Genomic DNA, 14,897 nt, shown 5'->3' on the forward strand with positions numbered 1-14,897 from the left:
CAAGTGCCCCTGTGTAATTCTAGCTACTCACGAAGATAAGATGTTAGGATCACAGTTCAAAGCCAGCCCAGGAGGAAAGGCCCTAAAACTCATATTGTGTAATTAGCAACCAAGAAAGCTAGAAGTGCAGCTGTGTTTCAAGTGGTAGAGCACCATTTGTGAGAAGGGACAGTACCTAGGTCCTGAGCTCAAGCTCGGTACCAGCACAAAATAAAATAATAAAATATAAGATAAAATAATTTAGTGAAAGTATTTTCCTGTACTCTGTTAAATAAGGATAGCAATTACTACTTCTTAGTGTTGTTTTAGCATGGATTAATGGGTACAGAAATAATATTTCACTTCCTTTAATAGTACACATTGTCTCAGAGTTTAGCAATACGTTGTAGAATTTATAATTAACTAGAATACTACTTGTCATCTTCAAAATAGTTTTCTGTTAATTAGTATTTCGTGTCAACTCCAATTATGTCCACTTTAATAACTGAAGGATAATGGATACAAAAATCATAGAAACGTTAACACTTCAACTCTCCCTTTCATACTGGGGATGATTTTTCCATAAATTGTTTTCTCTGAGAATAAAATAAACAAAGAAACATGTTTTTAAAAGAATGCAATAAACAAAGAAAAGGACATAAAATTTATCAACATTTCTGTTAACTAATTTAACGTGGAGATAATTTGAACTATGGATCAAAATGAGATCAAGCTCCTACCTCAAGTCTGTTAGACAGTTATAAACCTTGAAGCCAATCATAGACACTTAACAGGTCAGAGAAATTTCTAGCTTTGGGGAAATGAGTGTGATGGCATTAAACTTGGTCCACACATGTAGGTAGGGTAATGACAGGCAGTAATGGTGGGGAGAAATTGAGAAGAGCATTCTGTATTCCTAAAATGTCTCCAGGACGTCAAGAGAGTCAGCTCCTCCATGTTCCATGTTGATTAAAAATCCACAAAAATTTGCTTTAAAAACTAATGAAATAGTTGCCTTCAGACAAGTACTTCAGTGGCTGGAAGATCTCTGGAAATAGCTAACATGTTCTTTGCCTAACTAAGCCCCTAAAGAGAGTGTAGATCACTTTTCAAAGCTTTGTCACAGGAAAAGGAGCACTCTCAAGATGGGAAAAGATACCTGTGAGGAGGGAACAACCAGGAAAGTATCAAAGCAGCAGGGTAATCTTCCTGAAGAGGTTTCAGTACATTGAAAGCCAGAATGTCAGTGAGACACTGATCTTCCATGACTGTAACTAGCTGAAGAAATTCAGCTTCTAGCATTTGCTAATGATGATAGGAAAGAGAGAAGACTTATTGTACCAAACTTAGAACCAATTCATAGATATTGAGTACTAATTTTGAAGGTTGAAAGAATTAAAACATTTCTAACCTGGAAATTTAGTTAAATTTAACATATGGAGATTTCCTTATTGATTTCTTTCTTTTGCATTTATTCCAATTTTTTCTTCTTCTCTCCTTTCCTCTCTTTCTATCTTCTTTCTGTTATTACCTTTCTTCTTCAACCGACAGTTAATATGAATTTCTTAAGCAGAAACAGTGCCCATGTTGTATTTACTATATTCCTTTATGCCCCCCATAGCCTGATAATGATAATGTTTCTATGGACATATAAAAATAAGCAAGAAGATGCAGTTTTAAAGGAATTAACCAGGAAAAGCTTTTTGAAAGAAGTAACCTGAAATATTATGCAAAAGAAGACAGATATATAAAATGTTAATAGCTATTGAGGAAGATATCCTAAAAAATATTTCTGCAACAATGATTAAGATGCAAAATTATACTAAGTGAAGTGAGCCAGACCCAAAGAAACATGGGCTGTATGGTTTCCCTCAGAGGGAATGTAATATTAGCCCAGGTTTAGGCTAGTCACAGCAGAGGATCACAAGAGCCTAATAGCTATACCCCTGTGAACGTAAAAGATGATGCTAAATGAAATGAACTCCATGTTATGGAAACGAGTGTTAAATCACTGTTGTAATTACTTTCAACATGTCATGTGAAAGGGTAACTTCTTTTTGTTGAAGATCCTCTTGTATCCCCTTCTTTTTTTTTTTTTCTCAAATTTTTATTATCAAACTGATGTACAGAGAGGTTACAGTTTCATATGTTGGGCATTGGATACATTTCTTGTACTGTTTGTTACCTTGTCCCTCATGCCCCCCTCCCTCGCCCCCTTTCCCTCCCCCCCCCAGGTGTTCAGTTCACTTGCAAAACTGTTTGGTGTAAGTGAATTGTATCCCCTTCTTGTGGTTGTCCCGGCTCTATCACTGTATCATATCTGATTACCTTGGATACTGTATATACTGGTATTAGAACTAGGGAAGTGAAAGGGAATATCAAAATCATGAGACAAAGGCTAAAAAGACAAACGACTCCAAAAGCAATACTTGCAAAACCATCTGGTGTAAACCAACTGAACAACTCATGAGGGGAGAGGGAAAAGGGGAGGGAAGAATGAGGGAGGAGGTAACAAACAGTACAAGAAATGTACCCAAAGCCTAACGTATGAAACTGTAACTTCTCTGTACATCACTTTGACAATAAATAAGTATTAAAAATAATAATTAGCATTGAGATGAAACAATATAAAATTATTTATCCAGATATATTCGACTTTATTGGTTTATGTAATGTAAAACACACTGTCATGAGAAAAGCACAAATTTAACATGTCCTCTTCTCATTCCTGTTTACTGTTTAGAACTTAGTAAACTTAGGTAGATCCAACTAGGTTTTTCCCTAAAGAGAATAAATTTTCAGTAATTAAGGCAAATTTTAGCTAAAATGTGCTGCTTTTCTTGGTGGCATTGTCAGATAGATAAGTGACCATTTATTTGTCATGACACAGATCCAGTTTAATGCCTGCTCTCTTGGGGTATTAATAATGCCTCTTTAACTCACAAAATTATTGTAGCTTGGACCATAAATTATATGATTATCCTAATTGTGTTTGCTAGTGTAATGTGTACAAATAGAGGCCTAAATAGTGCAAAGTAATCCATTGTATAATAATCATACACAACTCCAGGTGCTGGACCAACTCATATAGCCACACTCTATCATTTTATTTTTCATTAATGAACACATAAGATGATGCTAAGTGAAATGAACTCCAGGTTATGGAAACAAGTGTTATATCATTGTTGTAATTATTTTCAACATGCCATGTGAAACCGTACCCTTTTTTTTTCTTTTGTATTCCCTTCCTATGGTTTTACCCCTGCTATCACTGTGTCCCGTCTTAGCTGGATACTATATATGCATGTATTAGAACTAGGAAAGGGAAAGGGAATACCAAAATCGAGAGACAAAGGATAAAAAGGCAAACCATTCCAAAAGCAATCCTTACAAAACCACTTGGTGTTAACCAACTGTGCAACTCATGGAGGAGAGGGTAAGGGGGAGGGGGCGGGAATGAGGGAGGAGGTAACTAGTTGCACAAGAAATATACTCACTGCCTTACGTATGATACTGTAACCCTCTGTACTTCACTTTGGCAATAAAGGTAAAAGAATGTTAAAAAAAAATGTGCAAATGATGCAGACAAGTTTTAGGATAAGATAAAACATTTTTCTTTGCTAAGAAGGCAGTCTAGATAAGGTTCCCAGAAAGTGAAATAATGGCCTTAGTTGGAATGTGGACATAAGAAGTCTATTTGAGGGAGGAGGTAACAAACAGTACAAGAAATGTACCCAAGGCCTAACGTATGAAACTGTAACCTCTCTGTACATCAATTTGACAATAAATAAGAAAAAAAGAAATCTATTTACAGGCAAGAAATAATGAAAGCCTAATAGCATTGAACTTTAAATATTTTGTAGTAAATCTATAATTAATCTTCCTCAATGGGAGATGACACAATTTGTTTTTCAAACTCTAGGTTTTAAGAACCCAAATGCCATTATACTTTTTCTGTTGTTTATTTTTAGAGCAATGCTTATAATGTTTTCCATAATCACAAGATCATTTTCTAAAATATAGTTTAATAACTAGTAACAGGTATAAGAAGCTTGAGATAAAACTACTTGTAGCATAAGAACGAATGTTCAAAAGTTACGTATAATTGAAGATTCTAGAGTAAAGAAGGAAAACAAATTTGTAATTGTTATTCCATCAATTTCCTTAAGTTCATTATATGGCAGATATATCACATTTGTATAGATTTTTGTAGTTGATAAATATGAACTTCTTTATATTCTTGTCTACATTCTTTTATGTATGCCATTCATTCAGTTTATTAAGTAAAGTACATATTTAATTTTGTCTTTCTTCTCAAAACCATACTTCATTAGATTATTCCTCCTACTATCTTGAATAATATAATTTGTTCTCACTGATTTTCATCCAACCAAGATGACTTTACCATTGTGGTTTATATTTGCAGAACAGGTTTGACTATATATCTCTGCATGTGATAATATGAAAAATTGTATGTTCGAAATTAGAATATTAAACCAACCAGAAGAAATCAAACCGTGAATATCCTACAAATTCATATTCACACATACATATTGGCTATGGATATCATTAAAAAAGTTTCCTGGAAATTTTTATTTATTTATTTATTTATTATAAATAAATGTTCATGGAAAAATGTAATTCTTGGTTTCAAGTACAGTCTTTCTCACTATCCCAATTCCTGCATCCTCAAATGAAAGACTATTATCATTAGTCATCTAAGCATAGTCTTAATTTTTTTAATGTCAAGGTGATATACAGATGGTTACAGTTGCATACATACAGTAGTGTGTACATTTCTTGTCATATTTGTTAGTATATTTTTATTTGAGTATAATTCTATCCATTAGATGTACTTTCTTGGTATTCCTCTAGTATCATTAATTCAATGATATTTTAAATGCTATCGTGGTCAAACTTGTACTGTTAAAGTGTTGAAACACTGGCTGGGAACATGGCCTAGTGGCAAGAGCGCTTGCCTCCTACACATGAAGCTCTCAGTTCGATTCCCCAGCACCACATATATGGAAAACGGCCAGAAGGGGCGCTGTGGCTCAGGTGGCGGAGTGCTAGCCTTGAGCGGGAAGAAGCCAGGGACAGTGCTCAGGCCCTGAGTCCAAGGCCCAGGACTGGCAAAAAAAAAAAAAAAAAAAGTGTTGAAACCCATGTATGACTGAAGGATTATGTGTAGAGCCTACATTATTGGAATTTATAGTCTACCATGGCCTCTATAATGGCACTGAATGCTGCTCTTGTAAGTGTTTCACTAGTTCTTCTGCATAACCTACCCCAATCCTGCTGTAGACTTTATTTTTACGTAAACCCTCTGATTTCATATTTGATGGTGCCTACAGCCTATCACCGATCAAAAATCTTTCTAATAAACTAGGATTTCTTAGTCTAATATTTATGTTCTCTCCAATCTAGGTTCATCCTATTTTTCCCAAAACAATTTACATTTACAGGGCTTTTCCTTACAAACCCCAATCTCATAATTACTATGTTTCTTATGGGTCAAAAAGCATACAAGCTTTGTACTTCTGGAAGTGTGAATTCGCTGTAAAGTGTGAATGAGGACCTAAGTCTTGTTATTAATTCAGGCCCTTTAGGCATTAGTAATACTCTGAATTCCTATTCACAGATTGTCCACATTACTTATTAGGTACTACTGAATGTTTTATTGTTTATTATTGTTTTATTGTTTTTTATACCTATGCTCCTAAAAGAGATACAAGCTTGCACAGATTCCTATCATTATGGCTGGATAGAATAGATTGCATATTGTATACAAATTATTAACATTTTGGTAACTAAGAGTATATGATATGTAACATATTATATATAATAAAATACAATAATCATTGTATTTAAGTAACAAGTACATCTTCTACCTTTTCCAATAGTAACTAAGAAACTAAGAAATGGGAAGGTATTAATTTTCAATCTACCCCAAAAGAAGAATAGAAAACTTCTGACAGTTATGAAAATATTTATTATCCTTGAACTGTAACTCAGAACTTCTCTATTGCCTTCCGCATTCTCACCTGCACAACACACTCTCGATTTCTTCCTATTGTAACAGTCATGCTCTTTCTCAAATGCTTTCTCAAATGCTAGATGCTATGAGAGCAAATTTTAACTTTGTATTGAAATTTTGAAATACCATCAATATCATTTTCCAATTTACCTGTCAACACATTTTTTAATCAAATGCTTATTAACTCTTGAGCAGTGAGGCTTCTTGCTTTAACCTGAATGCATATGGGCCTTGTCAAAAATAGATTTTAGTGTTAATAGCAACGTTCATGCTGTTATTTTGAAAAATGACATGTCCAATATTGGTGTCATTTAATCTGAAAATTTTGAAGAATTAACTAAGAGAAATGAGTAATTATATTGACACAAAGGTCTTTGTCACTGCACTGTGTCTGTACATATAGGTATGAAAATTTTGTTTAGACTTTTTAGTATCTTGTAATTCTGAGCTATTTATTTTTATTTTTTTCTATGAACCTAGCTAGCATGTAAAATCCTTGGCTTATGGGTCAACTTTATTTTGTGCTATCCAAAGTTCTTCAGTGCAACAGAACTCCCATGACACTCCCCCCACCCTTTCTTGTTTTAACTACCTCCCAACAGCACCTCTGGGACTAAGTCTTTTACACAGAGGCCTTTTGGTTTAATATCCAAACTATAGCAAATACCAGTTTTGAGCTCAACCTAATAACATTTGTCGGCTTCAAAATTAAATGGAGTAAAATAGCTTGGACTTTTACAATGATTTAAATTTGCTAACCGTTTAACTTAGGTCTTATTTTTTGAGTATTTGTAGTTTGAAAGCAAGTCCATGATAGAGCTACTTACAAAACAATATGTATTCACATCTATGTGAACTATACCAAATACTGTCATAAATTGTAATGGATTTCTTTTGCTTTCTAAAAAAATTACAAATCCCTAAGGAATGTTTCCTAAATTTTAATATAAACACTTTCAAAATATAAAACTTGAAACTAGAAGAAAATAAAGTTGTAAGAAATAACTTCATATTTTTAGAGAAAATGACCTTTAACTAAAAGTATGTTCTTAACAAAAACATCAATTAATGAAAAGTACAAGAAAACAAAATTAGATTTAAAATCTGACACCTGGACTTCAAATCTTTCATCCTTCATAAAGCAATAAAGAATGTAATCTGCATAATTTAGAAAATCTAGACAATAACAAATGCTGACAAGACTATGGGACAAAAGACATTCACATGCTTTGCTAATACAATTGGAAATTCTTATAGTCAGTTAGAAGATAATTTAATCATTTCTTATAAAATTAAACATGCCCATACCATACAATCTAGCATGTTCAGTCCTTGTTATTTACCCAAATGAGGTGAAAAACTGCATCCGTATAAATCCTACGCAGGGATATTCATAGTTTCCAAAACCTGGAGCCAAGCAAAATGTCTTCAGCAGATGAATGGATTTATTAGCTGTGATTGATCCAGACAATGAAATATTATTTCATGCCAAAGTGAAACGAGCTACAAAGCCATGAAAATATGTGGAGGAAACCTAAGTGCATAATATCAGGGAGAAAAGCCTTCATACTGTGTAATGACAACTATTTAAAATTCTTCAAAGGTTAAAATCACGGAGATAGCAAGAGGACATACTTCTGGTGGTCAAGAGTTAGTAGATGAGGATGAATATGTGAAATACAGCGAATTTTTAATATGGTAAAATGATCCAATACAATTCTATAATGGCAGGCTCACTTGCCATTATACCTGCCATCACACCTTTGTAAACCCAGAGAAAACACATCAAAAATAAAAACTAATGCAAACTATAGATTGTGCATGATAATGTCATTCAGTTAGACTCATCAACTGTCAAAAAATCTGACACTTTAGTGTGGAGTGCTTGTAGTGGGGAGGTTATGCATATGAAAGCAGAGGTGTGCTTTCTGCTTAATTTTGCTATAAACCACAAAGTGCCCTAACAAGAATGCATTTTTATGGGAAAAATATTATTAACTCCAGGAGGAAAAATGTTCCACAAGAAATTGCTCTCATAATTCACAACTGAGCTCAGCCATAAAATTATTTATATAGTCATAAATTTTATAGTATTGATATAACCAAATTTCAGAAAAATTTATGTAAAATGGCAAGGAATTGGGAAAATGTATATGAAATAAGAATTGTAATTTACTACATTTTCCATAGTGAAAATTAGGTATGATTTAAATGATAAATGAATAATATCAACATGAGCATAGTATTTGTAAAATATAAGTATGTGCATTAGGAAACAGTTCTAAACAAATAGGAATGAATGCCTTTCATAAGTGCCTTATTAGGTACTTAAACATGGAAAGAAATTACAGATAAATAAATTGAATTTTATTATTAGCCGGAAATAATTGCTGTTTTAAATAAGTGCTGTTTTAGTAGTATTAATAGGAAATAGATAATAAGTAGTATAGAAAACAAAGAAGTAATAAAACATAGTATTTAGCATCCAAACAGAAATGCTGAAATAAACCTTAGAAATTAAAGGTTTGTGTTACAGGTTTGTGTCCCTCTCAAAGCTACATATTGAAACTCTGCCTCCAAGTGCTTCAGAATGTGACTTTATTTCTAAATATTAGGATCATTTCAGATGTAAGTATTTAAGGTGAAGTCATTAGAGAAACCTGTAGGTCAATATGATTGATTTTATGATTTAGAAAAAGGGGGAAATTGGTAGGCTATCGTAATAAACAAAGGTAGATGAACAATGTTTCTATGAGCCAAAGAATAGAAATAATTGTAGCAAGCAATCTCATGCTTGGACAGATACTTCCTCCCATCCTACATATAACTTGAGTTCAGTTTTTGCTTTAAGAAACAGGATAAAATAATTTCTCAACTTCTTAGTCCCCTGAATTTAAACTACTTAACAGTAGCCCTAGACTGGGAATGTGGCTTACAAGTAGAGTGCTTGCCTAGCATGCATGAAGCCCTGGGTTGGATTCCTCAGTACCTTGTAAACAGAAAGGTCCAGAAATGATGCTATGGATCAAGTGGTAGCGTGCTAACCTTGAGCCCAGAGAGGCTCAGGGAAGGAGCCCAGGTCCTGAGTTCAAGCCCCAGGACCTGGAAAAAAATCAACCAGTTATTATATTAAAAAGAACCAATGACAGCTCTACTAAATTTGTTTAATATCTATGAAATTTGGAGGGAAAGAATCAGAGATATCCTCCTATATATTGCAATTTACATGAACAATTTATGACTAATCATTCTTCTTAAGAAGTTCATATTAGAAAAAGTGATTATCTCCCTTTAGGGTATGATATGCTATTGTTTACTTATTTGTTTTTCAGTACAAAGATTAGAAGTTAGGTCCCTGTGCTGCTTAGAAAAGCACCTGATATTTGAACTTTGCTCCTCGTCCTCCCAACCCCCAGACCTTTTTGCTTTGCTTGGTTTTCAAGATAGAGTACACAATTGTTTCCCAGACTAGTCTAGGTCCATGATCCTTGTACTTTCCCTACTCAAATAGCTAGGGCTACAAATGTACCATTCTATAGCCAGCTCCCTCTTCTCTTCCCAAGTGTCTCCTTTTGTTGTCCTCTCTAACTTTTCCTTCATTTTTAAATATTGAAAAAATGCAATACCTCCTAATAAGTCAGTGCTGGATTGAATCATTGGCTATCACTTCCATTTCTTGGCTTTTATTCTTTAATGGTATGTGTATTTATCCTGAATCATTTTTCATTTTTGCAATAGGATAAAGTAGTAAACAAACCCTGCTGATTACAACACATGTTTTTATTTAATTTTAGCTGGACACTGATGGCTCATGACTGTAATCATAGCTTCTCAGCAGTCGTAGAGCTGAGGATCACAATTCAAAGCCAGCCTGGGCAGGAAAGTCCTCGAGACTCTTATCTCCAATTAACCACCACAAAACCAGAAGTGGAGCTGTGGCTCAAAGTGATAGAGTCCTAGCCTTGAGCTGAAGAATTTAGGGACAGAGCCCAGCATTCAAGCCCCAGAGCTGAAAAAAACAATGATAATTTTATTGTAAAGGTGATGTACAGAGAGGTTGCAGTTACATACATAAGGTAGTGAGTATATTTCTTGTTGAACATTGTTACTTCCTCCCTCGTTTTTCTCCACCCAACTTCCTCTCCCCTCCACCCCCTCCACATTTTACAGTTCATTTCCAACATATTGTCTTGTGAGTATTGCTGTTGCGTAGGTTTACTCTTTGTCCGTTGTCTTACCATTTTGTTGTTCCCCTTCAATTCCCAAATTCAGATAAATGTATATGCAATACACAGGGTACCAATCTCAAATACAAGAGGGGATTAAATCATAGGGGGAATATGAAAGAAAAAAGAAATACCTTCACATCGTACATTAAAAATAACAACAACCAAGAAAAATCTTTTCCTTCCACATCCTGGAGTTCATTTCTCTTACAATCTTATATGATCATATGTACATATCTATTGAGCTATTGTTACATATGCCAGACCCAAAGAAATATAGACTCCATGGGTTTCCTCATTTGTAATGATTACACTTTTAATGGGTAGCAAACAACCTATATCAATACCTTTAAGAAGTCTGCAATGATAGCGACCAACTGTTCTGACCAAAAAAAAAAAAAAAAAAGAGGGCTTTCAATTGAAAAATGTATGAAAATTCCAGGCATAATTGGTCATCCAACAACCATTTTCTCACCAGGCTTTTGGTTCCTATCAGAAATAATAATGCTGCCATGTAACAAACTTATGCATAACTATTTACTGACTTTTCTATTTTTATGTGAAAAATGAATCTTGAAATGAGGAAAAACAACTAAGCTTTTGGTATCAAAAAAATCCTCCTTATCATTCTTCCAAATTGAACTTCATGTCTGTTTTTTATTTCATTTGAGAGAAGAAGGTTTACTGATAGGTCAGGCATCATCAGTTAAGAATGTATAGCTATATATCTAAACAAAATTTGTTATTTCTGGATTGTTCAGGCCTAGATGTCCTTAAAATGGATCCACAGTGTGGTGTCCTTTTGGAAGCATTTTCTTCTTCCAATAGGCCTTTTTCAAATTTATTTCAATAATCACACATCAAATGATGAAGATTTCAAGAAGTGGCAAATATTAATAGTTTCTTCATTATTGCCCCAGGCAAATCTTCCTATAGTATACTAGGCTTGGACATGAAAGACCTCCTAATTTGTAAATATTCTGAAATGATAAGCATCTGAAATCACAGCTGTTCTCCAGATAGTCTCTGTTCAGAAGTGGATATGCCTATGGATCACTGTAATAAAAACATCTATGGCTGGGACCATGGCCTAGTGGCAAGAGTGCTTGCCTCATATACATGAAGCCCTGGGTTAGATTTCCCAGCACCACATATATAGAAAATGGCCAGCGGTGGTGCTGTGGCTCAAGTGGCAGAGTGCTAGCCTTGAGCAAAAAGAAGCCAGGGACAGTGCTCAGGCCCTGAGTCCAAGGCCCAGGACTGGCAAAAAAAAAATCTAGATTTCACTCAAAATAAAACTTCTCCCTTCCCAGAGGAAAACATTGTTTTTTCAGTATTTAATTTCTCCTATCGTTAACTTCTCTGCCCCTTTAGTTACCCCAAACCTTACAGCTGAAGTTTCAGAGTTCTCCATTCCTGGAATATGAAAATGCAAAAGAAATAAAGGAGCAGGAAGGCTACATAGGTACCAATATGTATTGAAGGCTGATAAAACGGATTCTTGCTCATGATAATTTTAGGGTTTCTAGAGATACTAATGTGCACTACACATTTAACTGTGTAGATATATGACTGTGTATCATTCCTCTTGTTCCGCAGCATGTCTTCCCTTAGGCCTTGGGAATATGCTACAGGAAAGATTCAGACATTACCTGCCCCCTCCCCTTATGTGTTTCTTCTTGAAAAACGTAGAGAACTAACACTATAGCTGTGCTAATGACAGTCTGCATCTGTACTCAAGCATCCTGCCCTAGCCATGATTGTATGGAGCCATCCTGTTTCCTTGCAAAGTCGATTTTTAGTTTGGCTACTTAGCAGGTATCTCTAGGCACTGGCTTTATTTTGAGACATTAGTACTGATTTAAATGTTAGTTAGTTGTCTTCCCAGTTCTCAGGATTTTTGCCATTCTCAATAGACTCGTGAAGAAGAGAAAGCAGCCCCCAATATTCTACCAATCACCACCATGAAGATGATGACATGCATAGAATTGCTTCTTTCACCAGAATCATTACCTTCTAGATTCCAAATGCCGGGGCCATTCAACTTAGCCTTTTATACTTTTAATATAATTTGTTCAAGGTGACAGTATATTTTAAGGCATTTTCTAGACAATCTAGATATTTTCTTAGTCAACCTGTCATCACTTTGGAGTAAGAGGAATTGGCTTGTAATATCACTTACAGTTTACAGTTTCCATTGTGCTGTTTCCAAGTATCACATGGCCTCCACTGTCCTGAAACAGAAATAGAAATCTGGCCCCTCTCTTTTCTTGTAACCTACTTGGTAATAGAATCACGTTTGATACATATCCTTTAACCATTCTTTTTCTGGAAGTAAATGTTTTCCCATGTACTGTTGATAGTTTCTTATTTGTATATGTATTGAAACTCTCTGATATCAGATTCTCCACCCTACATTCCACTTACTATTGTACATCACGTATCATAGTGAAATACTTCTGAAGAATTCAGAACTTATTTATATCTTGTACAAATTTGCTGAGATTTCCATAGAAACATACTCCAAATTTCTTGTAGAAGTTGACAAGATTGTTGTTTTCTATACCCACAGGCTGTGTTTTTGGTTTTTCTTTTTTCCACAAGTGGCATTGCATAAGGGACTTGACTATCTTTTTAAATAAAAATATTAAAATAACATTTTATTTATGAATTTTACTTTTCAGTTTTTGCTGATCCTGAGGCTTAAACTCAGGGCCTGGGTTCTGTCCCAGAACTTTATTTTCACAAACCTAACATTCTACCATTTGGGCTGTAGCTCCACTTTTTCAGCTTTTTGGTGGTTAATTGGACATAAGAATCTCATAGGCTGTCTTATCTTTTCTGGCTTTGAACAATGATCCTCATATCTCAACCTCACGAGGACCTAGAAATTACAGGCATGAGCCAATAACTCTTGACATATTATTGAATTTCTGTATTTGCAGAGTGTAAAGATCCTGGAACAAACTCACTGTGGATAGAGGGATGACTGTAGGAGGAAGGGAAAACTAAGTAATATTGTGTTGCATTATACAAGGGTCTTTTGTGGTTGGTAAATTTTAATTATTTATTTTACATTTTATTGGTACCTTACATGATATTTCTACAAGTATCCTTAAGTAGTCAAACTGAAGGCCACTGTATAAAGGCTTTATAAATTTTAAAATCTGCCTCCACATTGTTAAATATTGGCAATTGAAATACTTCGTTGAGATCTAAATTGTGAAAAGTACCTTTTCTCTTCTGATAAGGAGAAAAAGTGTAGCAAACATATAAGAATCTCTCCTGATATTGCTGTTTTAAAAATTCTCTTTGTAATATGTATAAGTTTTTAAAGTGCTTTTCAATATTATGACTAGTAAATCATTGGTAATTTTTAATTTAATTTTCTTGTCAAGGTGATTACAGAGGAGTTACAGTTATATATGTAAGGTAGGGAGGACATATCTTGTCATACTTGTTACCCCTCCTTCATTTTTCTCCACCTCCCCTCCCCCCATCCCTTCCCCTCAAGTTGTACGGTTCATTTCCAACATATTGTAATGTGAGTATCACTATTGCGTTGTTTTGCCCTTTGTCCTTTGTTTCACCATGCAAATAAGATATTTTTATCCTTAGTCTATATAGACACATAATATAAAGTAATTTGCATCCTTAGGAATAGACTAAATAGACATTTAATTATTTTATTGCCCATAGCATTCACGGTGGAAAAAGAAGACCCATTTTCAAATAGAAAATACAAAGCAAGTTAGTTCCGAATAAGCCAGAATTTATAAGTTAATACTCATCTTTATAAATTGCCTTCTTGCAGGAAACAGACCTTATTCTGACTTTTAATATTTCAATGCACCGATCTTGGTGGATGGAGAATGGACCAGGATGTAAAGTGACATCAGTGACACCAGCCCCAGATTGGGCCCCAGAAGATCATCGCTACATCACGGTCTCAGGGTGTTTTCTGGAGTACCAGTACATAGAAGTGGTTCATAGTTCCCTCCAGATTGTCCTCGCAGTAAGTGTTGATAGCAAACTGCTCCTTCTAGTGCTTCTGGAATCATTTTACTTCTAGGTAAACGCAATGCACAAAAATGGAATGTGCGGTAAAAATGCAATCTTGTTAACTTTTTCCTAATTAATATCACTTTGAATAGGAATTTCTCAAGTTAAACCAAACCACCCCTAGAACAAAAGTAGCCATTAACTTAATCCGTTTTTCACATAAGGAAAATCAACCAGAGATTTGCTCAATTGACCTTTGTTAGATTTTTCGAAAGATTCTGAGAGGAAAGATCTGAAGGTATTACAGCTAACACTCTACATGTCTCAATATATAAGATTTCCATAAGTATTTTCATCTTTGATGTTTTACAAGTAAATCATCAGATGTAGATTATTTCCTGCATTTTCCTTTTCCTTTTCTTTCCTTCTTCCTAGATTTCCCTCGAGTTCCATACATCACATTTTATTCCTTCTTTTCAGAACAATTAAACTTTGCAGTAAATTTTACTTGTAGGCTTTAATATTTCTATATTTTTAGCATTATACTAATAAAGCACCCTTCTGTTAGTAGCAGTAGAGTTATAAATAACCAATTTGTATAACATAACTTATACTACATAAATAAATTAGTTTATATTGCATTAGTATAAAAG

The 14,897-nt window shown here is 34.4% G+C and overlaps 1 protein-coding gene across 1 annotated transcript in view; it reads left to right on the forward strand.

Moving 5' to 3' along the window:
- Positions 1-14,897, forward strand: part of Nkain2 (sodium/potassium transporting ATPase interacting 2) — a 922,696-nt gene that overhangs the window by 738,559 nt on the left and 169,240 nt on the right. Inside the window, exon 4 of the mRNA XM_048354015.1 lies at positions 14,057-14,257. Within this exon, the coding sequence (XP_048209972.1) occupies positions 14,057-14,257 (201 nt within the window). The remainder of the gene's footprint in view (positions 1-14,056; positions 14,258-14,897) is intronic.

The sequence above is a fragment of the Perognathus longimembris genome, chromosome 9 (assembly GCF_023159225.1).
Source record: "Perognathus longimembris pacificus isolate PPM17 chromosome 9, ASM2315922v1, whole genome shotgun sequence".
NCBI classification, from domain to species: domain Eukaryota; kingdom Metazoa; phylum Chordata; class Mammalia; order Rodentia; family Heteromyidae; genus Perognathus; species Perognathus longimembris.